This window comes from Euwallacea similis, chromosome 11 (genome assembly GCF_039881205.1).
Source record: "Euwallacea similis isolate ESF13 chromosome 11, ESF131.1, whole genome shotgun sequence".
In the NCBI taxonomy this organism is placed as follows: Eukaryota; Metazoa; Arthropoda; class Insecta; order Coleoptera; family Curculionidae; genus Euwallacea; species Euwallacea similis.
This window is the reverse complement of record NC_089619.1, coordinates 4,769-31,353: the sequence shown is the minus strand read 5'-3', so window position 1 is coordinate 31,353 and position 26,585 is coordinate 4,769. Positions and strand designations below refer to the sequence as shown.

Below are 26,585 nucleotides of genomic sequence, written 5' to 3'. Positions count from 1 at the left end.
TAACGCTCCATCTCATTCAAACGAAGAAGAATTAAAGAGCGAAGATGGACAGATAGTAACAATGTTTCTTCCATCTAACGTTACGCCGCTTATCCAACCTATGGATCAAAATGTTATTAGGCTTACAAAATTATATTACAGGAATAGCCTTCTTGCTGATGTTATAGCAAGTAATTCAAACATACATTGATACATTGAAAAACTTGACTATTAAGGAAACTGTTGTCAACTTAACGGCTGCATGGAATCGACTCGATTCACAAATTATTGCAAAATGTTGAAGAAATATTTTAGAGAACACTGAAATGTCCGAGGATGACGATGATGAATTACCTCTTTCTGTTTTAAAACGTCGATGGGACGATGATAAGGCAGGCTTAATCTCCAAATCCTGTGATCTTCTAAATACACTAGTACCACAAGTAAGGGATTTATCTTTAAAATTTAAATCTGTTATTACATATGTATAATTTATGTATATTTGTAGGCCACATTCAAGGAAACTGATGTATTGAAATGGAATGATGCTGACAAAGAATGTGAAAACGGCCAAGAAGAATGTGAAGTTCATGTAGTCAAGAATTTTCAAGAAATGTCAAGTAAAGTGTCACTAGACAGCGCTATAACTGCATTAAATACTGCAATCCAGTGGGCAGAATATAGTGGTGTGGACTTCACAGACCTCATAGTTTTAAAAAGACTAAGAGAAACAGCCCTTGTGCAAAAAATTACAAATCCTAAGAAGCAAACTAAAATTTCAGACTTTTTTGTCATCCAATAATCTGTTTTCCACTCTATTTAGATTAACCCCCGATTACATAAATAAATCGCTAACGTGAACGTGCGTTGTTTTATTTTGTTCACGGTATCAAGTGTCTACTGTATTAGTGTTTATTTCATTGTAATTAGATAGTATTAAAAGCAATGATAAACTTCACACTTTCTTTAAAATAGCGTTTAAATTCGATATGACAATAATTGTAATTTTTCCGGACAACAGTTAATTTTAGGGTATTTTACTAAGAGTTACTTTTTTATGCAGAATTGACTGTTCTTTAATCTTCCGGCGCTCGCGCGCGGATTCTCACTTCGCAAGCATACTCTTTCTTCATTAACCTTCATTCGACACCGTTAATTTTACCAACATGAAAGACACCATGGGGTTAGACAGACTCCATAAGTTTTTAGAGCATTTAGAGCATTTCGAGCTTAAAAAAAATATTTAAGAAAAAAATAGGTATTAAATAAGATCTTAAACTAACAGAAAACAGTAAATTCCTTATATTTTTAAATGAAAGATCAATTTCTTTTAAGAACTTTTTATAGGAATATTAGAAAAACCTCTTTATTTTTTCTGACAAAAAATGAAGTAAATAAAATAAGTACTCAACTAGTTAAATTAATTAAAACTTAATACTTTTAATAAAACATTTCCTTGATTAAATATTAAAAACAAATTAAATGGTGTATACCAAAAAAAATTCATTGACTACAGTTACAACACATGATGGCTCGATAAATATCGGAAATGGCAAAGTTGCATTTACCACATACCATTTTTGTCTTCCTATCTCTTTCACGTGGGCAAAAGGCACATCTCACGCAAAAGGCACATACTCGTTTTACTAAATATCTATCCTGTTGTGCAGGTTCTACATTTTCGGGAACACCTAATATTTCTCTAATGTATATCTTAAGCAATTTATTTAGTGTTGGAATTTCTAATCTAGCCCTAAGTAGTGTCTCTATTAGTTGAAACGAGAGTTCATTTAAAAATTGTCTTCTAGTGATCGTATTGTCCCTATTAGCTAAATTTAGCGGCACTGATGAATTTATACCACAATGGTCCAACATTCCACAAAAAAACTCATTGACCACCGCCGAGTTGCTCTTGCAGTTGTATAACTGTGGCAGAGCTTATTAAAAGTATCAGTCCCTCCTTTAGTACTACACCTATCCCTCGATTTACACGGTACTTATTTTACACGATTTCGCTTTTACACGGTTTATAAATTAACGAATTTCAGAAAACCGGTAAAAATGTATATTTGGTTGCATATACGCATATACATATAATTGAAGACATTTTTAAACCTCATTCCTTTGGTAGCACTGATGGCAACAACAGGGGATTCCCTGTGTTGTAAAATTGTATATAATATACATTTAGGGGAATCCCCGTTCTATGTACATCTGTATTTCACTACAGTAAGGTTATCTTGTTCATATGAATTACATATCGACTTCAGAATCATTTTAGCAGCAAAGCTTATGCATATGTATTACATTGTGCGTTTACGTATTTGAACGGTAAGTTTTCAACATTTATAGTTTTTCTAACATTTTTATAATTGGCGTAAATTTTTTAAGGTTTTAGAATACCAAAAGATTTGGGAAAAAATCAAATGAAAAGAAAAGTTATTTCTTTAGAAACCAAAATTAAAATATTAGATCGTCTACGTAATAGAGAAAGAGTAACGGATGTTGCTAAATTTTACTTCATGAATGAAGCCACAATAAGGACCATAAGAAAAAATGAAGACTCTATTAGAAAAAGTGTAGTTACTGGAACATGCTGCAGTATGAGTACAATTTCATATGTAAGAAATGTCACAATGGAAAATATGGAAAAAGCATTAGTGATATGGATCGAAGACCAAACTCAAAAACGGATCCCAATTGATACCAATACTATCACAAATAAGGCTTTAAAAATTTATCAGGCACTTCAGAATCAGTCACCGTCCACTTCGTCAGATGAAAAGAAGTTATCTTTTTCAGCAAGCCATGGTTGATTCGAAAGATTTAAACAAAGACATTCTATACATAATCTAAAAATGAAAGGTGAAAGTGCATCTGCTGATTCGAGTGCAGCACAACAATATCCCGCAAAATTTGCTGAAATTATTGCCGCCAACTTTTATACTCCTTACCAGGTCTTCAATGCTGACGAGTTTGGGTTATTCTGGAAGAAAATGCCTGAAAGAACCTATTTAGCTAAAGCTCACGAATCAGCTAGTGGTCATAAAGCAGCGAAAAATCGTATAACGGTTCTTTTCTGTTGCAATGCTTCAGGGGATTATATGATGAAACTATTGGTTATTAACAAATCAAAAACACCACGCTCATTTAAAGGAAAAAATATCAAAAACCTTCCCGTTTATTGGATGGCTAGTAAGAAAGCATGGGTCACTGCCATAGCATTCAATGCATGGTTTCATAACTTCTTTATCCCAGATGTGAAAAGTTATTTAAGTAAAAAGGGATTGCCTTTTAAAGCTCTTCTATTAATCGATAATGCACCAGGTCATCCTCCAGATTTACAACACGACAATGTAAAAGTTGTTTTTTACCAAAGAATACGACTTCCTTATTACAACCCTTAGATCAGGGGGTAATTTCAACTTTTAAAGCAATTTATATCAAGCAAACTTTTAGGTATATTTTAGAACAAATGGAAAATGATGAATCTCTTACTTTTATGGATACTTGGAAGAAATTTACAATCTTAAATTGTGTTAAGCATATTGGACATATTGGACACTCAGATCATAAAATCAACGATCAATGCTTGCTGGAAAGCAATATGGCCGGATGCTGTTGAAAGTGAAAATGATAAATCACCATTAGAACATGAATGTTCTCAGATCATTCAGTTGGCTCATACCATAGGAGGAGAAGGTTTTGAGAATTTAGCTGAGGCAGATATTGAAGAAATAATGGCTGATGAAGAACTAAATGAAGATGAGTTAGTTAACATGATTCATGAAACAAATAAACATGATGAAAAATATGATTCTGATGAAGAGCAATCTGAACCAGTTGCGTTCACAGCAAGAGTTATCAGTGTAGGACTTGAAATGGGAAAAAAATTGAGTAATCATTTTTTACAATATGACACCAATGTGGAACGAGCTCTCCGATTTCAACGAGATCTTAGTAAGTGCTTAAATCAATATGAGGAGGTCTATAAAAATTTAGCAAAAAAACCTACGCAATTGTTAATTACGGATTTCACTACAAAGTCTTGTCGATCTGAGATCTTCCTTAATTCGTCAACCATTAAACCAGAATCGCATGAAGAAATCTCAAGTGATGAAAGTCATATCACACCAATCAAGAAGAAAAGACTGATAGTTCTCGAAAGTGATGACAGCAATTAAACTTATAATTCATTTTCTAAGGATCTTTTTGATTTTTTATTTCTTGTTATATGTACGTACATATTACCTAAATATATTTCTGGTTTTATAAACAAAATATAATTTTAAGTTTTCCAAGATGTCTTACTCTTGCTTTACATAAAGAATCGACCGAGATACACATTTTGTTTTTTTTTTCGTTTTACACGATTTTACCTAGCAAAATCTAATATTTCAATTTACACGATTTTGTGCGGAACCTATCTTCCGTGTAAATCGAGGGATAGGTGTATTATAATACATGATTATTTCAGGCTTCCTCATCTCGTTGTCGATATTACCAGAATAACGCATAGTCGGTAATAAAAGTATAACTTTACCTTTTTTGGGAACAAAAGAAACAAGGGTCTTATTGTTATCAAATGCAAACTTTGATATTCCTACTTCTTGTGTGTTGAGAAAGAAAGGAGGAATTTCTCTTTTGTTTTTTCTAAGTGTTCTTATCATAGTGATATTATATTCAGTGAACATCTTATGGAACAGATTTACTGAAGTGAACCAGTTATCTACGGTTATATTCCTATTTGTTCCATGTATAATTTCTGATAGTTTTCGAACATAATATTCAGGTACTAATTGATTATTTTCTGTTGCGACTTTTCCGACATACGGGATTGCGTTGACCGTGTACCAAATTCTGGAATCGTTCATCATGACAATTTTAATTCCATATTTATCTGGTTTGGATAGCAGGTAGATTCGAAATGGGCACCTATCTCTAAACTCCATCAGTTGCTCATCTAATGTGCACTAGGAATGGGGGGTATAGTATTTTCGGCAGTTAGATATAAATTTGTCCCATATCTGTCTAACTTGAGCCAGTTTATCGTTGGCGCGCCGCTCTGTTCTGGTTTCTTTGTCATCGAATCGTAGAAAAGGTAACAAAAATTTAAATCTGTTTTTTGACATTGTTGCTCTAAACAGAGTCATTCCATATTTATTTAACCATAATTCTTCGGTGTTTGAATTTGTGGATTTTCTAATTTCAGATAAATACAGAAGTCCAATAAAAGCTCGAATTTCGGTCAAATCTGTATCACTGTGGTAGGACTGTAATTTATTCAACACACTTTTTTTCTTACAATTTCCTCATTAATATGGAGAACAACCTTATTCAGAGTATCTTAGTCAAATAGGAGTGACCAAGCTTCAAACGGAGTTTTCACGCTGCAGGCTTCTCCTTTGGGACCTGGCATAAGAGACACAATGTTTCGTATTGCACGTCTTCCTCTTCTTTCAGGTAGTTTAGCACTCCATTTGTAACCGTTTTTTTCCCCTTAAGTGCTGCAGTCCGACTCCTAGAAGGCTGTTCCTCAATGTCACCATCAACCTGCCCTACAGACTGGCTCACAGAAAACTGTTCTTCTGGGATATTGTCATTACTCTGCTCACTTTCTGACCCCTTCTGTTCTTCCAAATAGTCGGAATCCTCGTCCGTGTCGTCGCCAAAAATGTTTTCCTCTTCGTTACCTTCTTCTAAAAGTAATCTATCCGTTTCTTCTTCAAGCTCTTTTTCCGTTAATGGCCGATCTTTATCCATAATGTAATTTTTGAATTAAAATATAATCGAGTGTAATAATTATAATAAACAGTAAAAGTTAATAAACTACTCACCTAACAAAATAATAAAAAATTGAACCAACTGATGTACAGTAATTCCTCGTTATCCGCGGTTTTGTTTATCCGCGGCAGCGTAATGGTGTAAAATAAAAATGCATTATTGTATATTTTCAAATACCCCGCGCTACAACGATGTAATATTTGAACACCGTGTCATCACTTTTCGACGTTTTCGGGTACTTCCCCGTCCGTTGTTAGTTCCTGCCTGCTAGTGATAGCCATAAAAGATTAAGACAATTTAGTTAAATCAGTTCGCGTTTTACATTTGATTAGTTAAAGAATTTTTTCACGTTATTTACAAGTTTATTGTTTTACATCGATGTCGTTTCAATTAAAAAAGGGTATAAAAAGAAATAGAAATGTGTTAACACTATCAAAAAAGATTGAAATATTTGACAAACTAAGAAATGGAGAAAGTGTAGCATCCGTTGCTAGGAGTTATAACATGAATGAGTCTAGTGTTCGTGAAATAAAAAAGTGTGAACAGAAAATACACCGTAGTATAATAGAAAGTGCTGTGATGGCCACTAAAATTTGCGCTACATCACGGGACGTTAGGCTAGAGAAAACCGAAAAGGCACTAAATATATGGATCGAAGATCAAATAAGAAAACACGTTCCTCTAAGTTCTCTTATCATCCGAGAAAAGGCTAAACACCTCTATGAATATTTTAATCAATCTTTAGGTGAAAGCAGTAATAATCCATCATTTCTCGCGAGAAAAGGCTGGTTCGAAAATTATAAAAAACGTTTTTTCCTTGACAATGTGAAGCTTGTGGGTGAATCAGCTTCCTCTGACCACGTTGCGGCCAACAATATGCCCACCGAGTTCAGGCGTTTTGTAGAAGAAAGGAGATACCTGCCAGAGCAAATGTTTAATGCTAATGAACCTGGTTTATTTTGGAAAAGAATGCCTTCAAGAATTTTATTAGTTTATTTTATTTATTATTAGTTTATTAATTCATATCAAAAAGTGAAAGAAGCACATCTGGGTTTAAATCTGTCATAGACAGATTCACCCTGTTACTTTCCGCCAATGCTATTGGGTACATGATCAAGTCTTACTTGTATACAGATCGTTAAATCCTCGAGCTTTAAAAGAAGGACAAGAACAATTTGCCGGTATTTTGGAGGGCTAACAACAAAGCATGAGTTATAGTAAAAATATTTAGCGATTGGTTCAAAAAGTGTTTCATTTCGGAAACGTAGGCTTATTTAAAGTCTAAAGACATACCTTTTAAAATTTTACTGTTAATTGATAATGCTCCAGGACATCCTCAGTCCATAAAATTGGATCACCCAAATGTTGAAGTCATGTTTTTACCGCCTAACACTACTTCACTTTTGCAATCATTTGATCAAGGCGTAATCGCAGCATTTAAGGCTTATTGCGAACGAAGAACTTTTAGGGATCTCTTAGGGAATATGGAAGATCAGTCACATTTAACAGTAGCCCAAAGCTGGACAAATTATAATATTGCCAAATGCATTCATAATATCAAGGAGTCCTTAGATGAAATTCAGCCGTCTACCATAAATGCCTGTTGGAAAAAATTATGGCCAGAAATTGTAGTTGACAGCAAGTTATTAAATATAAATGGGGTGATAGCTGACATTGTAACCGTAGCACAAAATATAGAAGGCGAAGGTTTTGATGATATTAATAAATCCGATATAGAAGAAATGGTCTTATGTCATGATCATCAACAAGAGCTAACTCTGGAAGAACTAGAAGACATTATCACAGTACCTGATGAATCAAGAGTTGAAGATCAAGAGGAAAAAGGAATTCCTAAATCAGATTTCTCAATTAAATCACTTAATGATGTCTTTTTATTAGCAGAACAACTAACTAGCCGCGTTATCGAGTTAGATCCAAGTGTAGAAAGAGGACTAAAATTTAAGAGGGGAATGGATAATTTGTTGGAACCTTACAAAAAAATTAAAAAAGAATTTGACCAAAAAAGAAAACAAACTTGCATAACTCAGTTTTTTCTCCATGATAATAATTATATTTTTTGTATGTATTATGTACGTACATACAGGGTATTTCAAATTCGACCCTCACCATTGGGATCTCGGAAACTAGAGGAGATACGAAAAAGTTTAAATGGGGGCAAAGTTGCGCAATCTAGTGCTTGATCGAATACCGTTTTCAAAATTTTAATCTTCCGAGTGCTTCCGAAGATATCCGAGAAAAACTAAAAATTGGAGAATCCATTTTTATTTTTTTTTAGCGTTACTTGACAAGAAAGGTTAAATCCGTAAGCACATTTTCATTGTCACTTTTTCTCAGCTACACAATGACATATTCAAATTTGCGATCCGACGTTTCGTCTTTCGGCTACCATCATTAACTTTATTTTTTCTTATGGGCCCCATATTGGATTTTTCGACAAAAAAATAGTGCGTTTCATTCTGAATTCATTGATATAGAATTTCTTATAATTTACTTTTTTAAAAGCCGAAATATTTAAATAAAAAGAAATATTACATAGTTGGCCTTGACTCCATCGAAAGACTTTCTTTTGTTCGCGTTATATGACAGAACTTCTCAAACGAATTTAGAGCGTGTGCAGATTTCCAATGAAAATGAGTTTCCGAAGTGAAGAAAAACGAGATATGTTAAGACTTTATTACAAATTTGATAGGAAAATTAAAATTTCGAAAACGGTATTCGATCAAGCACTAGATTGCGCAACTTTGCCCCCATTTAAACTTTTTCGTATCTCCTCTAGTTTCCGAGATCCCAATGGGGAGGGTCGAATTTGAAATACCCTGTATACGAATATACATATGTAATGTATATTTATGTCATTCTGTGTAAAGAATTTTATGTTTGCATCAATATTTATGTTTTTACTAATAAAATAACATATATGCATACTCACATGATATTTACATATTGTTGTGTTATTTTGAATTGAATGAAACTTGATTTTTTTTGTATCTAATCTCAAGCCCAATTATCCGCAGTTTTCGTTATCAGCGATTTTGATAAGAACGTAACTCTCGCGGATAATGAGGGATTATTGTAATTACAAATAAATAACGTCAAAGACATCTAGGGGTCAAGCTAACCCCACACACACTTTGTTCCAACGTTGAACTAATTGAAATATCAACGAACACTGCGGGCAGTATCTGAATAACTGTTAACTTAAATTTACACGAGATTGTAGCACATTTTAGCGCTTGATATAAAATACTTTCATAGTTGTGTCAAGTCCGGGGTACATATGACCCCATGGTGTCTTATGAAAGTTAATTTCAGAATCGGCCATGTTATTCTCTGACGCCTTTGAGTACCTATCTGTCTCAACGATCTCAGTGAGCAGTGTTGAAGTGGTTGTTAATTGAAAGGCGGGTTTAGATTATTTTACATAAATGGTGTTTTGTATTTAGTCATAATCCGTTTGTTAAACCACATATAGGCAACTTCCCTTGCGATACGTCCATGGTTCGCACTAGGAAACATATTCGAATGTTTATAATATACTTTGTCGGCATTTGCCGAAATATTCAATGTATCACATTAGAATTGCAGTAGCAATTATAATCTATTGTCGGCATCGCCGACAAAGAACCGACACCCTTTGAACAAGTGCCCGCTTTAGTTGGCGGATCATTTGAATATTGTTAAATACAGTTTAATCAGGGTGCAAAAATTTAAAAGAATGAATGAAGAACAATTTAATTTCTATTTAAAATTATTCAGTAATTTTACAGTCGAATTCTGAGTCCACGTAAGAGTTTTACTGTTTGCTAATTTTTAAAACAATAGAGGTAAGTATTATCTTTTATTTTTTAATTTTAGCATTGATTGGGTTGTATTTTAATTTATGTTTCAATATTTTATACATGACGTGCCCCTGGAAAGAAGAGCAGGCTCATTTGCAAGAGCTTATGCTCAAGTGTTTGGAAGAAGATAACTTGGAAACAGTTATTGAATATGATGATGAAGAAGACAATTTATAACACGAGAATTTGAATAGTGACACGGAACAAGAAATTTCGAATTCAGAAGAAGTTGGTACAGAAAGAGTACCTACATTCATTGGCAAAGATGGCATAACACAGTGGGAGAAACATGTGGCAAACAAAAAAGTAAAAACAAGAGCCGAAAACCTGATAAAAGATGTGCTAGGGATAACAGGAGCTGCAAAAAATTTAAAAACAAAATAGAATGTTGGAGGTACTTCTTTTTAAATGACGTTTTAAACTTGATTGTATATTATACAAATAAACGCATACAGTCAATGAGAGTAAATTACCACCGAGAAAGGGATGCGAGAGACACTGATGTAATAGAAATTGAAGTATTTTTTGGATTATTATATTTGGCTGGAGTTTTGAAATCCATCCGTCTAAACATCGATGAGCTATGGAGCAAAAATGGTACAGGGGTGAAACTGTTTATACTGACTATGTCTGAACGTAGATTCCGATTTCTTTTGCAACATTTACGATTCGATGATTTAACAACAAGAGATAAACGGAACAAAACGGACAATCTCGCTGCCATAAGGGAAATTTTCGAAAATGTCGTCGAAAATTTTAAAACAGCGTATACACCGTTAGAATTCATTACCATAGATGAAAAATTGGAGGCATTCCGAGGGCGATGTAAGTTCAGGCAATACATTCCTAGTAAACCCAACAAATGTGGGATTAAAATATTTGCTATAGCTGACTCTAAGACGTTCTATACTTGTGATATGGAGGTTTATATAGGCAAGTAGCCTACTGGTCTATTTCAATATAGTAATTCACCAACTGCAGTAGTGCAAAGATTATGTAAATCAATAAAAGCAACTAGCCGTAATATAACAGTCGATAACTAGTTTGCCAATATGGATTTACTAAATTGTCTTTATACCGATTTTAAGTTGACACTATTAGGAACTGCATGCAAAAATAAGAGAGAAACACCTCAAGAGTTTTCCCGTCCAGTAGGCCGCCCAATTTTGTCAAGTGTGTTCGGCTTTAGGAAAAATTGTACACTCGTATTTTTTATTCCAAAAAGAAATAAAAACGTTTTGCTTTTATCAAGTATGCATTATGATGATAAAATAGATGAGTCGTCTCAGAAATCAGAGGTGATGCTGGACTATAATATGACTAAGGATGGAGTCGACTGTGTAGACAAATTATGTGCCGCTTATAATTGTGCCCATAATACACGAAGATGACCCATGGTCATATTTTACTCTTTACTAAATGTGACTGGAATCAATTCATGTCATTTTATTAATGAAAAACTCTACTAATTTACAAAGAAGGCACTTTTTACGAGCTTTATCTTTTCAATTAGTGGAAAAACATATTCGTCAACGAGTGACTCAATCGATCCCACGGGTTATGCAAATAATAATAAAGGACATTTTAGGATTAGAAGCACCCACACCCGAGCCAGTACCCGAGGGACATCGAGGACGCTGTTCATATTGCGACCGAAAAAAGAACAGACCAATTCGCTATCGATGTGTTCAGTGTCAAAAATTCATGTGTTTGAAACACTCTCTCATGGTATGCGGGGACTGTCGCCAGGAATAAGACTGACTTAGATTATACTTAATATACTATAACGTTAGCTTGAATTATTCTCAGCATTTTCTTAGTAACAGTGTTGTAAAACTGATGATTTTTTTAATACAAATTATATTTAAACTATATTTATGTTTTTTGTAATTTTTTCCCTAGATGTTTTTCTAAGGAACTAAAATATGGTTAATTTACGTTTGCAGACTTTGAGTCCGCGCGCGAATGAGTTATCCCTAAAATAGGTGCGAGCTCCGGAAGGTTCATATTGAACATACATACATTTTGAACTCTTTTACCGATAAATCTAAATTTAAAACAATTTTGGATAAAAATATGTAATGATACACATATAACTAGCACCCTCTATAAAGTACCAAATTTTAATTATGCCTATCAAATTTATCGAATTACAAAACAAATATACATCGATTTTCATTTCAATATTCCCAGTAGTTTTAAAATAAACTAAAAAAAAAATAAAAGAAAAGTAGAATTTTAATACCTTGTATCTCAGAAATAACGGGTCTTAAGACAATCTTTTATTAAGTAAACTATATTTATTTTTTGATAATCTGTTACCTCTATCGATTTGTCACCATAATTCTGAAACACCCTGTATTTAGTGCGGATACAGGGCTGCTTTCGTTGCCTTCCTGCATAAAACAACGTTGCAATCCGGCTATAGTTATATGGGCACTTCCATGATCCTTGTTATTTTTTTATGACGCATCTTGTAGCTGAATCTAGCTCAGCAGTTTCTTTAATTATAAATACTAGATCGCCCAGATGCAAGTTAGTCATTAAGTTTGCTTCAGTGTTCTCGCTTCAGTTTATGTAATAGTTTTTTTTAAACAAATTTGCTTAAACCCAAATTTAACTGGTGCAGTCGGTAGGATTCTTTGGAAACGGTTACTAGTCCCATTCGAAAGTCGAAAAGTGAACATTGCGTGTTACGATAGACATTCCCAAAAAGTGACTGAATCTTCTGTTTTAACAGTCCAGAAGGATTAGCGAACAGCAGTACCAAAGCACTTTATAACTCCTGGCAAATTTTCCGCAATTTGTTTCATCAAAACGGAAGCCAGTAGGACAACTTGGCAGTGCTAGTGTCCGCTACAGACGACAACCGATCTTGGATAGTTTATCTACCAGCATCATATCGTTTGATATAGGAAAGAGACTGGAAGCAAGCTTTACTGTAAGTTGACTTGTTTTCTTATAGTTGTATACATATTAGTTAAGAAATCGAAATGCTAAATGCGAAAATTTAAAAAAGGCAATACTAGGAAATATTACCTATCCCCGACAGAGCACTACTTCAGTAGACAGTAATAGTTCAAATAAATCAAGCATAGAACTTAGTCAAGTGTATTCTGATATTACTCTCGATTTTTCAAGTGATATCATTAATCTATTTAACGAAAATCATAGTAGTAATAATCCTAGTTGTAACCCTAGTTGTAATAATCCTGAAAGAAATATGGCCGACGCTTTGAGGTCAACTGTAAGCCTACTAAAAACCTTTAATGAAACTCCTTCTCGATTAGAAGCTTTCATCAACCAAATTAATACCTTTCATAATCGCTATTTTAATACAGATCTGTCTAAGCAAGAATATGTCATATTGGCAATAAAATCCAAAATTGTAGAAACAGCCGAGGACTTTCTGTTAACTCGCCCAGATTTAGTGACATGGCAGAACCTAACATCTGTTCTGAGGCAGAAATTCCACGATTCCTTAACTAGAGCTTCAGCAACAACTAATATTTCTATCAAAGAGAAACGAATCTACTCAAGAATACGTCCAGAAACTCAAAGCCTTGGTTATTCAAATTAACAATAAAATATGTACAGAAGTCACAAACATCGAAGCTCGTACTATTCTAATGTCACAAAATGAGTTAACCGCCACTCAAAATCTTCTAGCAAATATTTTTAATGATTTAAGGACCCTTCTAATTGTTCAGAACCTACAAAATTTAGATCAGGCAATGGATATAATCAATAATTACGAAGGTTAACAAGTCAAAGTCATTTCAAAAATCATTATTTGCAAAGCCAGAACCAACCAAAACCCATTTCTGATAACTCCTATGCGAATGATGGAAATCTCCCAAAATTAAAAAAAAAATCGCTATTTTTCCCGAATCGTCCAAACAATTCTCCCTTCTTGAATCGTCCAAGTAGTTTACTCATGCGCACCCCAATGCTGAAAAACTAAAAATCGTTGTTTAAACCACAACATTTTATGAGTCGTGAACAATCTCATCCTAATCAAAATTTCACACGCAATCATAACTCTAACCAACAATATCCACAACTAATGTCCGGGGTTAGTACTATTCCATTTCCTACCTCATTTTATAAAAATCCCAGCCAGGTAAAACCTCTAACAAGATTTTTCCAAACTTACTTGAGGAAACCCAACTTTACCTTCCAAGAGTTAACACATCTCGAAGAAGATGTCAGTCCTTGGGACTCTCAATCTGAGTTCGAAAATACTAATATCTATACAGATGAAGTTGATTGTGATGAAATTTCTGAAGAATCTCCTATGCTAGACGAAACCCTAATCGATGAATTGGAAAATTTTCATTTGCAAGCCTCAAACTCCACAAATCATGGATAAATAATAACAGTTTTCAAACAAATCAACTACTATATATTGAAATTCCCAATTCCCAAATTCGGCTACTCATTGATACAGGCTCGCATGCATCTTTATTACGACCCTCGATAGCTGAAACTTGTTTTCCCGATTCTATCAGACCATATATAAGCACTCTTCACACTTGTGCAGGTTCACAAAAGGCAACCAGCAAAGCCACAATTCCACTCCTTTTGAGTTATGGTATTTCAGAACCTATCGATTTCATACTGTATCCTTTTCATGAACATTTTGACGGTATCTTAGGACTAAAGGACCTTAGTAAATTGAAATTAAACATCGATTTCAAGAACAACCAATTACGAAATTCTTTTCTGACCATACCTTTTCAGTATAGGCAAAACTTTGACGACTATACAGGGTTATTCACTCAACCCGTTCATTAGAAGTTTACTAGGATCTAAAAGTGATGCGAATTTGAAAATTTTAAGTTATGTTAAATTCGATATATACTTTTTTTTTAAAATAGTTTCAACTTGCTGTCATTTCCGGTTTAACCGGAAATAGCTGTAACTTGCTTATTTCAAATGGAACCCCCAGTATATTATTTTATTTTTAGCTTCTTCATAATATTTTAGGTACATTCTCTGTATAATGTCCTATACGTAGTTCTTACCGTTTTTGAGATATTTGACCTTGAATTAAAAATGTGCCTCTGTAATGGCCAATTTTAAAATTGCATATCTCCGCAGTTATTATAGACATATTCTCCATATTTTGCTGAATGTCAATACATAGTCTTAGGTTCACACTTTCACTATTTATATGGCTCAGTATTATATACAAGGTGTCCAAAATTCAGCTCCTAACATTTGCATTTTTGAAGTTGTAAATGTCGGTTTTTTTAAATGGGACACCCTATAACTTTAAGCAGTATCAAGTAGAAAATGTAATTCTCTATCGAACTGTATTAGGGTTACCTATACCTATTCCAAACTATTTTCGAAATAATTAAGTTAATGTGAATCTAATAGTAGATATTCATTCTGGTACATTTTTATTCTTCGCGTAGTTGGCCGTGGAAAAGAAATAATGACAGTTATTTGTTAATAATAACAGTTATTGTACGTTTTTGTTTTTCGGTGGCTGTTAGTAGCAAAATTAAAGTGAAACTTTGAATCAAAATTGAGAATATCAGCGTTTCTGTATTCTTCCTAATATCTGTCATTATTTCTTTTCCACGGCCAACTACGCGAAGAATAAAAATGTACCAGAATGAATATCTACTATTAGATTCACATTAACTTAATTATTTCGAAAATAGTTTGGAATAGGTATAGGTAACCCTAATACAGTTCGATAGAGAATTACATTTTCTACTTGATACTGCTTAAAGTTATAGGGTGTCCCATTTAAAAAAACCGACATTTACAACTTCAAAAATGCAAATGTTAGGAGCTGAATTTTGGACACCTTGTATATAATACTGAGCCATATAAATAGTGAAAGTGTGAACTTAAGACTATTTATTGACATTCAGCAAAATATGGAGAATATGTCTATAATAACTGCGGAGATATGCAATTTTAAAATTGGCCATTACAGAGGCACATTTTTAATTCAAGGTCAAATATCTCAAAAAGGGTGAGAACTAAGTATAGGACATTATACAGAAAATGTACCTAAAATATTATGAAGAATCTAAAAATAAAATAATATACTGGGGGTTCCATTTGAAATAAGCAAGTTACAGCTATTTTCGGTTAAACCGGAAGTGACAGCAAGTTGAAACTATTTTTAAAAAAATAGTAAATATCGAACTTAACATAACTCCAAATTTTTAAGGGGAAATGTGCCCGGACGCAAAATCCGAACAAGCCGTCACTGTGCAACTCGCCGAAAAACACGCAACGAAATTATTGGAAGGATCCTTGCGCGTGGGTCTCGTCAGATTCAAATTAGAACGACATTTGAGAATCGAGAAATGCGCAAAATGTTGGTCTTACGAACACGCGATGACGAACTGCAACGGTCCAGACCGTCGCAAGTGCTGTTTCCGATACGGGAAACCCGACCATCGGGAAAAGAACTGCCCGAAAAAAGAGGAAGACGGTTTCTGCGTCCTTTGTAAAGAAAAGGGACATCGCCCGGGAAACAATAGGTGCGCGAAATTCCGCGTCGCGCTAAATCGCGCGAGGTCGGCCAGGAGGGCCGATCAGCATCGCGAGGAAATGCGAAAACAATGCGAATTGCTTGCCGACCCGGACGCAACGATCATCGAAACTTGCGACCAAAACAGCGAATAAAGCACACCATTTTAATCGAATTTAATCCGCGTTTCTCTTTCGTCGAATCGTCGATTGTTTTCCTTTTTCTAGTTCTTGACGGAAACTTCTTCACAAAACAAGGAAAAAACTTTATTTTTCTTTCCCAAAAATCAAGCCTCCGTTTTATTTCTCTCATTTTTCGTTTAACTAATGAAAATCCATTTGAGAACGACTTTCCTACAAATCAATGCCGATCGCTCCATAAAAGCGCACGACATGGCCTTCTTTGAAGCAGCTAAGCGAAATGCCGATCTAATAGTGGCTAGCGAGCCTAATAAAAAATTGTTGCAAAGAAATCCAAAATGGCTAAGGGATAATTTACAAAATGTCGCTATTTATGATCGGACCAATACGGTCAAGTTTTCGAAAATTAAGCGCGGAGACGGCATAATTGTACTATTCGGAGAAGAATATACAATTATAGCCGGATACATTTCACCTAACTGCACGAGGGACCAATTCGATCAATATTTGAACGATTTGCAACAAGCGGCTGCCGGCCGACACGGCGAATTAATTTTAATGGGCGACCTCAATTCAAAATCGCCCGATTAGGGATCGACGACCGAAGACGCCAGAGGCGCGGCGCTATCCCAGATGTGTGTGGGACTCGATTTAGTGGCTCTAAACACGGGCGAGCCCACATTCGTCAGAAGAGAGCAGCAAACGTGCATCGACGTCACGTTTGTAAGCGAAATCCTGGCCAATCGCGTCACTAATTGGCAGGTCTTGGATAATGAGCCGTGTTCGCCGCACAAACATATTTTATTTGAAATTGGCAGCAAGCCGAGACGGAAAACGCGACTGCAAAACGGCTGCATAAAGCCGGAAAAGCAAAAATTCGTCGATACCTTCGGTGAACTTTTGACCCGCTACCCCGAGGTGAATAGCGGGAAAGAGTTATAGAAAATCATGCGAATAGCTTACCGGGTCGCGTGCGATGCAAATCGCAACGGTGCAACCGGCAGTTAAAATCCGTACTGGTGGACCGAAGAAATCGATAGTATTAGGAAGAATTGTGTAAAGGCTAGGAGACTTGCGCTTCGCGCCCGCGGATATCGTAACGTCGCGGATGTCGATGCGGAAGCATCGTGGCAAAAATACAAGGACGAGAAAAAGAAACTTCAAAAAGAGATAAAGAGTCGTAAAAAGGCCAACTGGGTCGAATTATGTCGTAAACTCGACGAGGACGTCTGGGGGGACGGTTACAAAATCGTCATGAGGTATCTCAAGCCCGGAAATCCTTTCGAATTGACGACGCTCAGAAAATTGGAAATCGCGGAACACCTCTTTTCGCGAGGCCCCGGCTACGTTCCAGGAAAAATCATGCCAGTCGTTTATACTCAGTTCTCGAAAGAGGAAGTACAAGCGGCTGCGAATAAATTAAAAAACGCAGCTGCCCCCGGCCCCGACGGGATGAGGGCGGAAGCGGTCAAGTTTAGTTTCGAAGCATACTCGGATGTGTGGCTTAGACTGTTAAATCAAATGTTGGAAAACCAAGAATTTCCGAATTCCTGGAAGGTAGCCAACCTAATCCTGCTCCTTAAACCGAACAAGGATAGCGAACAGCTGGGATCGTTCAGGCCCATTTGTTTAGTAGAAGCCGCGGCCAAATTGTACGAACACCTCATCAAGAATCGTCTCGAAGAGGAACTGGAAGCAAAATATCCGCTTTCCGATGTACAATTTGGTTTCAGAAAAAATAGATCCGCAATGCACGCCATGACGCGAGTTCTCGATGTTGTCGACGCCGCGAAAAATCGGCGCGGTCGCGAGGAAAGTTGGTGCGCATTAATTACTCTAGACGTGAAAAACGCGTTCAACACTGCATCGTGGACATGCATAGTAAACGAGTTATCGAGAAGAAACATCTCGAATTATTTAATAAACATAATTAAAGATTATTTTACGAATAGAATAGTCAAAATAGATAAAGACATCGAATTCAATATGGTGATGGGCATACCACAGGGATCGGTACTGGGCCCTCTGCTATGGAACGTAATGTACGACCCTCTATTGGCCGTAGCGGTGGGCCAATCAGAGCGCGTCACGGCAATCGGCTATGCGGACGACATCGCTCTCGTCGTCTGCGGCTCCGATAGGCTCGAACCCGTCGACGAGTCGGAGGCGGCCATAAATCGTTGCGTGCAATGGCTGACCGACCACTCGTTGGCGATAGCCCCGGAAAAAACCGAAGCGGTTATCCTTAGCGGAAAGAGGGATAGAAACAAATTGTTTTTCTTAATTGACGACGTTCGCGTGACGCCTAAAAAATCCTTAAGATATTTGGGAGTCGAATTCGGAGAAAACTTTTATTTTGCCCGGCACGTGAAAGCAATCTGCGACAAAAGTTTAAAAAAATTAGGACAATTGCAAAGGATTATGCCGACGATAGACGGCCCGTCCACGCAAAAAAGACACCTGCTTTACGGAGTGATGCAATCGACGCTCCTCTACGCCGCCCCCGTTTGGGGAGGGATTAGGAAAATCAAAAAATACGCCCACATGATGTTGAGGGTGCAAAGGAAAGCACTAGTAAAAGTCGTGTGCGCGTATCGGACCGTCTCCTACGAAGCGGTGCAAGTTCTGGCTTGAATTTCTCCCATCGATTTATTAATCGAAGAGAGAACCCAGCTCAGCGTTCTTCCGCGAGTCACTAGGGCCGATAGAAAAGCGGCCCGAACCGCGACCATCCAGAAATAGCAAGATCGCTGGACGAGACTCGAAGACAAGGGACAGTGGACTAAGAAATTAATCCCTGATCTCGAAGTCTGGGTTTCGTGCAAACATAGGCGCCTGAATTATTATTTAACTCAGGCGTTTAGCGGTCACGGAAATTTTAGGGCCTTCACGCACCGCATCGGGAAAACGGAACCGGATTGCACAAGCTGCGGGATAGAAGATACTGCGGAACATTGTATTTTCCGGTGCACTCTTTTTGAAACTCAAAGAAACGAATTGCGTACGTGCGTGAACGCGCTAACTCCGAAAGCATTGATCGAGACGATGCTCGTAAGTAAAAAAAGCTGGTACAAATGTAGCAAAATCATTACTGACATGGTTAGGGTAAAAGAAAGGATGGAACATACCACCACGGAAGCATAATCCTAAAATCGATCGAGAGCGTAATTATTTTTCGGCATATTGTAGGGTTTTAAATATCAAAGCCAAAGTTTAAATTAAAAAATTTAATATTAAATTAGTTACGTAAGTTTGTTTTCCTTTTTTCATTCATTACGTAAAAATCTTTTTTGTTAGATCCCTGTCGACAGTATAGTAGGTTTCCCCCAAAAAAAAAACAAAAAACAAAAAACACCGGAGCCTCAGCCGATACCGACGTCATATTCCCAGGGACAGTTCCGGGTCGGTCGAGGGCACAAATGGAACCGAGGCTTTTAGTGGGTAGGTACCTAGGCATTTGCCCTGGTGAATCCCACCGCTAGAACAACAGGCTGGGTGTCTTTTGAAGATTTTTACCTCGTAAAAAAAAAGGTCGCTGTTCGAAGAACGGGAGTAAGTTAACAGGAGGAACGACCGGGAACAAACCCAGACGGATTAGCTGGAGGAAGGGGATGAGTAGGAACGAACGAGAGAGTGAATGCGTGATGTTGAAAGGGTCATGGCGTCGTCGGGCAAGTCAATGCGGTGCCTACAGATGAATCTAGATAGGGGCTGTCTCGCGATGGACCGCATAAAGCGAGGTGTAGACGTGGTACTAGGACAAGAACCGTGTAAAGTGGACGGCGGCTTCATACGGGACAGGAGCGACGACACATTCATCTGGTTAGCGCCGGGTGTGGCAGCGCGGTCTATTTTCCGTGATCGGGGGTTCGTTGCGTCGGAGCTGAACGGCATCACTCTCGTCTCTGTGTACTTCTTCCCGAACGAGAGCACCGCTGAATTAAAGGTGTGCCTTGGTCGGTTGGAGGGGTACGTCAGCAGGCGGGACAGCAGAAGGGTCCTCTTACCGGGGAATTTGAAGGCGAAAAGTAGGCGGTTCGGCTCCGCGGTGACGAATACCTACGGCCGGGTCCTGGAGAAATTCCTAGACGCGACAGAACTCGTCCCCATCAACACCGGGGGCAAGTAGACATCTCATTCAGCAAACGAAACGTCAGGTCGCTGATCGATGTAACCATGGCGGATGTGTCTGTGACAAGATGGGTGAGAGAATGGAAAGTAGAAGCGTGAATGGAGAGTGGGAGCTCTCACAGGTACATTTCCTACCGGTTAGCACAGGGAGGAGATGTACCTGGTAGCAGTGGAGACGGAGGTGTGGGGAGAGCGGAATGAATAGTTAACCAGAAATGAGTTGAGAGAATGAGTCGATACGTGAATGTGCAAGAAGGTCTGAGCGTTGCCGAAACTCTCGATGAAATAGTTCGGGAAATAAGCGACGCCTGCGATGATTGTTTTAGGAAGTGGGACAAGGGGAACAGGTGAGGAAAGAAGGCGACGTATTGGTGGAACGAGAAGATGGTGGAGAGAAGGAGAGAATGAATTAGGATAAGAAAGTATTGGACAAGGGAGCGAGCGAGGGAAAGGGAAGTCGAGTGCGGAGGCCTCGTAGCGCCTCATCTGTTTAATCGACGGATTCGGAAAGGTAACGGAGAAGGTGATCAAGACCAGACTGATGAAAGAGGTGAAGGCACATGGCATGATTAGTGAAAGGCAGTATGGGTTCATGAAGGGCAGGAACACCATAGATACCATGCTGAGTATGATGAGTATCGTAGAGAAGATCAAGAGAACGGATTACAAGCGCAGGGGCTTCTGCGTTATGGTAACCGTTGATGTTAAGAATGCGTTCAATTCCGCGCCCTGACACCACATAGTAGAGGTGCTCAGGAAATCTCACGTGAGCAGGTACCTAACTGATGTCGTGCAGTCATACCTGCAAGACAGAATTTTGACGTTGCTTAACGGGGAGGTTCGTGAGCTGTCATGTGGTGAGGTTGCTCAAGGGTCCGTCCTGGGACCATTGTTGCGGAACCTGTACTACGACGAGCTGCTGAGGGTGGGTTATTCAAAGAGTGTCATTCCTCTGGCGTACGCGGACGCCCTGGCGTTGATGGTCACGGGCGGGAACAAGAAAATCCTGCAGATGAGGACCAGGGAGGCCATGGAACTGGTCATCGACACGTTCCATGCGAAAAGCCTCCACATGGCGACAGAAAAGACGGAGATGGTGCTCCTGTAAGGACGGAGGAAATTGCGAAGTATGAGTCTGAGAGTAGACGGAGAAACGTATGAAACGAAGGAGTGCGTAAAGTATTTGGTAGTATGGTTCGGAAGAGACGCTCGCTTCGGAGAGCACACCGGAAGAACGACCGACAAGGTGGTACAGGTGATCCATAAGCTCGATGGCATACTGTCGCGAGTGAACGGATTAGAGTACGAAAGGAGGCAGCTGATGGTGATGGCGGCATTGTCAGCCCTACTGTATGCGGCTTCTTTCTGGCAGGAGGAGCTGAAGTATAAAAAGTACGACAGCATCCTGGAGAGCTCGCTAACACTCCGGGTGCTAGCCAGTGCTTATAGGACGGTTCCGACCGCGGCGGTGCTGGCCCTAGCCAAGATATCGCCGGTGCGAATTTGGAGTGAAACAGAGGTGCATGATGTGTGAAATGGGGAGGAAGCGCAGGGGGAGGAGCGAAGGAGGGTACTGGAGGAATGGGAAAGGGAGTGGGAAGGGTACAAAGGTTGGGTGAAGAACTTCGTACCCAGGATTGGGGCGTGGTATGGATATGAATGGACAAAGAGCGGATACATACTGTCTCAAGTGTTTACGGGGCACGGCGTGTTCGGGAAATTCCTGAGACGGATCGGAACTGAGAGGAGGGCGGAGTGCTGGTTTTGTGAAGAAAATGAGGACACCCCAGAGCACACATTCTGGGGATGTCCGGCATGGGAAAACTATCGTGCGGGGGCCAGGGAGGGAGTCTCGACCTGAACCAACGTACGATAAGGAACGAATTGGTGAAGAGGAGGGAGAAGGGGGGGTTGTTTGAGAGACTGATTGAAAATATTCTGAGAGCAAAGATTGCCAGGGAGAAAGAAAAGAAGAAGAGTGGGATGCGGAATGGTCACCGTACCTAGGTCGGGCGAGCAGGAGTCCCCGATGTAATGCCGAGAGGCGGATCGGGGCGGAAGGGGGGAGGCGGTTTTAGTGAGTAGGTGGGCGCACCAGTTGCTGTCAAATCCCACACTACCCGGCTAACGACCAGGCTGGGTGTCTTTAGACGATTTCCCCCTCCTCGTAAAAAAAAGCCAAATTTCGACTTATTTTTATAATTCCAGCCAAATCTACGTCATTTGGTGGGTTTGAGGCATTTTACGTGCAATTTGTCCGTTTTCCACCATTTCTGGCTTAATTTGGCCAAATCGGTCGATTTGAGCAAAGTCCGTGATGAAACGATCGTTTCTGACCGGTTTCCCTCGTTTCTGCTTGTTTTAGTCTTTTTGGCACGTTTTCATCAATTTGGTTCTATTTCAAGCCAAAACAGACAGATTTGGTCGAAATAAGCCTAAACGACGGATTTGAGCAAATTCCTTGATGAAACGATCGTTTCTGACCGATTTCGCTCGTTTCTGCCTGTTTTAGTCATTTTGGCACGTTTTCATCAATTTGGTGCAATTTGAATCCAAAATACACAGATTTGGCCGAAATAAGCCAAATCGGTCGATTTGAGCAAATTCAGAGATGAAACGATCGTTTCTGACCGATTTCGCTGGTTTCTGCCTGTTTTAGTTATTTTGGCACGTTTTCATCAATTTGGTACAATTTGAAGCCAAAATAAACAGATTTGGCCGAAATAAGCCAAATCGGTCGATTTGAGCAAATTCAGAGATGAAACGATTGTTTCTGACCGATTTCGCTCGTTTCTGCCTGTTTTAGAAGTTTTGGCACGTTTTCATCAATTTGCTTCTGTTTGCATCCAAAATAAACAGATTTGGCCGAAATAAGCCAAATCGGTCGATTTGAGCAAATTCAGAGATGAAACGATCGTTTCTGACCGACTTCGCTCGTTTCTGCCTGTTTTAGTCATTTTGGCAAGTTTTCATCAATTTGGTACAATTTGAACCCAAAATAAACAGATTTGGCCGAAATAAGCCAAATCGGTCGATTTGAGCAAATTCCTTGATAAAACGATCGTTTCTGACCGATTTCGCTCGTTTCTGCCTGTTTTAGTCATTTTGGCACGTTTTCATCAATTTGGTGCAATTTGAACCCAAAATACACAGATTTGGTCGAAATAAGCCAAATCGGTCGATTTGAGCAAATTCAGAGATGAAACGATCGTTTCTGACCGATTTCGCTCGTTTCTGCCTGTTTTAGTCATTTTGGCACGTTTTCATTAATTTGCTTCTGTTTCCATCCAAAATATACAGATTTGGCCGAAATAAGCCAAATCGGTCGATTTGAGCAAATTCAGAGATGAAACGATCGTTTCTGACCGATTTCGCTCGTTTCTGCCTGTTTTAGTCATTTTGGCACGTTTTCATCAATTTGGTGCAATTTGAACCCAAAATAAACAGATTTGGCCAAAATAAGCCAAATCGATCGATTTGAGCAAATTCAGAGATGAAACGATCGTTTCTGACCGATTTCGCTCGTTTCTGCCTGTTTTAGTCATTTTGCCACGTTTTCATCAATTTGCTTCTGTTTCCATCCAAAATAGACAGATTTGGCCGAAATAAGCCAAATCGATCGATTTGAGCAAATTCAGAGATGAAACGATCGTTTCCGACCGATTTCGCTCGTTTCTGCCTGTTTTAGTCATTTTGGCACGTTTTAATCAATTTGCTTCTGTTTCCATCCAAATTAGACAGATTTGGCCGAAATAAGCCAAATCGGTCGATTTGAGCAAATTCAGAGATGAAACGATCGTTTCTGACCGATTTCGCTCGTTTCTGCCTGTTTTAGTCATTTTGGCACGTTTTCATCAATTTGGTACAATTTGAAGCCAAAATAAACAGATTTGGCCGAAATAAGCCAAATCGATCAATTTGAGCAAATTCAGAGATGAAACGATTGTTTCTGACCGATTTCGCTCGTTTCTGCCTGTTTTAGAAGTTTTGGCACGTTTTCATCAATTTGCTTCTGTTTCCATCCAAAATAGACAGATTTGGCCGAAATAAGCCAAATCGGTCGATTTGAGCAAATTCAGAGATGAAACGATCGTTTCTGACCGATTTCGCTGGTTTCTGCCTGTTTTAGTTATTTTGGCACGTTTTCATCAATTTGGTACAATTTGAAGCCAAAATAAACAGATTTGGCCGAAATAAGCCAAATCGGTCGATTTGAGCAAATTCAGAGATGAAACGATCGTTTCTGACCGATTTCGCTCATTTCTGCCTGTTTTAGTTATTTTGGCACGTTTTCATCAATTTGGTACAATTTGAAGCCAAAATATACAGATTTGGCCGAAATAAGCCAAATCGGTCGATTTGAGCAAATTCAGAGATGAAACGATCGTTTCTGACCGATTTCGCTGGTTTCTGCCTGTTTTAGTCATTTTGGCACGTTTTCATCAATTTGCTTCTGTTTCCATCCAAAATATACAGATTTGGCCGAAATAAGCCAAATCGGTCGATTTGAGCAAATTCAGAGATGAAACGATCGTTTCTGACCGATTTCGCTCGTTTCTGCCTGTTTTAGTCATTTTGGCACGTTTTCATCAATTTGCTTCTGTTTGCATCCAAAATAGACAGATTTGGCCGAAATAAGCCAAATCGGTCGGTTTGAGCAAATTCAGAGATGAAACGATCGTTTCTGACCGATTTCGCTGGTTTCTGCCTGTTTTAGTTATTTTGGCACGTTTTCATCAATTTGGTACAATTTGAAGCCAAAATAAACAGATTTGGCCGAAATAAGCCAAATCGGTCGATTTGAGCAAATTCAGAGATGAAACGATCGTTTCTGACCGATTTCGCTCGTTTCTGCCTGTTTTAGAAGTTTTGGCACGTTTTCATCAATTTGCTTCTGTTTCCATCCAAAATAGACAGATTTGGCCGAAATAAGCCAAATCGGTCGATTTGAGCAAATTCAGAGATGAAACGATCGTTTCTGACCGATTTCGCTCGTTTCTGCTTGTTTTAGTCATTTTGGCACGTTTTAATCAATTTGCTTCTGTTTCCATCCAAATTAGACAGATTTGGCCGAAATAAGCCAAATCGGTCGATTTGAGCAAATTCAGAGATGAAACGATCGTTTCTGACCGATTTCGCTCGTTTCTGCCTGTTTTAGTCATTTTGCCACGTTTTCATCAATTTGCTTCTGTTTCCATCCAAAATATACAGATTTGGCCGAAATAAGCCAAATCGGTCGATTTGAGCAAATTCAGAGATGAAACGATCGTTTTTGACCGATTTCGCTGGTTTCTGCCTGTTTTAGTTATTTTGGCACGTTTTCATCAATTTGGTACAATTTGAAGCCAAAATATACAGATTTGGCCGAAATAAGCCAAATCGGTCGATTTGAGCAAATTCAGAGATGAAACGATCGTTTCTGACCGATTTCGCTGGTTTCTGCCTGTTTTAGTCATTTTGGCACGTTTTCATCAATTTGCTTCTGTTTCCATCCAAAATATACAGATTTGGCCGAAATAAGCCAAATCGGTCGATTTGAGCAAATTCAGAGATGAAACGATCGTTTCTGACCGATTTCGCTCGTTTCTGCCTGTTTTAGTCATTTTGGCACGTTTTCATCAATTTGCTTCTGTTTCCATCCAAAATAGACAGATTTGGCCGAAATAAGCCAAATCGGTCGGTTTGAGCAAATTCAGAGATGAAACGATCGTTTCTGACCGACTTCGCTCGTTTCTGCCTGTTTTTGTCATTTCGGCAAGTTTTCATCAATTTGGTACAATTTGAACCCAAAATAAACAGATTTGGCCGAAATAAGCCAAATCGGTCGATTTGAGCAAATTCAGAGATGAAACGATTGTTTCTGACCGATTTCGCTCGTTTCTGCCTGTTTTAGAAGTTTTGGCACGTTTTCATCAATTTGCTTCTGTTTGCATCCAAAATAAACAGATTTGGCCGAAATAAGCCAAATCGGTCGATTTGAGCAAATTCAGAGATGAAACGATTGTTTCTGACCGATTTCGCTCGTTTCTGCCTGTTTTAGAAGTTTTGGCACGTTTTCATCAATTTGCTTCTGTTTCCATCCAAAATAGACAGATTTGGCCGAAATAAGCCAAATCGGTCGATTTGAGCAAATTCAGAGATGAAACGATCGTTTCTGACCGATTTCGCTGGTTTCTGCCTGTTTTAGTT

General features: G+C 38.3%; 2 protein-coding genes across 2 annotated transcripts; both read left to right on the top strand.

The window, feature by feature from the left end:
• Nucleotides 1–2,837: 2,837 nt before the first annotated feature.
• On the top strand, nt 2,838–4,163 carry LOC136412295 (tigger transposable element-derived protein 1-like). The gene is made up of 4 exons (XM_066395324.1): nt 2,838–3,042; nt 3,136–3,335; nt 3,387–3,394; nt 3,524–4,163. Exons 1-4 carry the CDS (start codon nt 2,838–2,840, stop codon nt 4,161–4,163), a joined length of 1,053 nt encoding a protein of 350 aa, XP_066251421.1.
• A 15,760-nt stretch (nt 4,164–19,923) lies between these two features.
• On the top strand, nt 19,924–20,394 carry LOC136412293 (uncharacterized). Its single transcript, XM_066395323.1, has one exon. It carries the CDS (start codon nt 19,924–19,926, stop codon nt 20,392–20,394), a length of 471 nt encoding a protein of 156 aa, XP_066251420.1.
• The last annotated feature ends 6,191 nt before the right edge of the window (nt 20,395–26,585 follow it).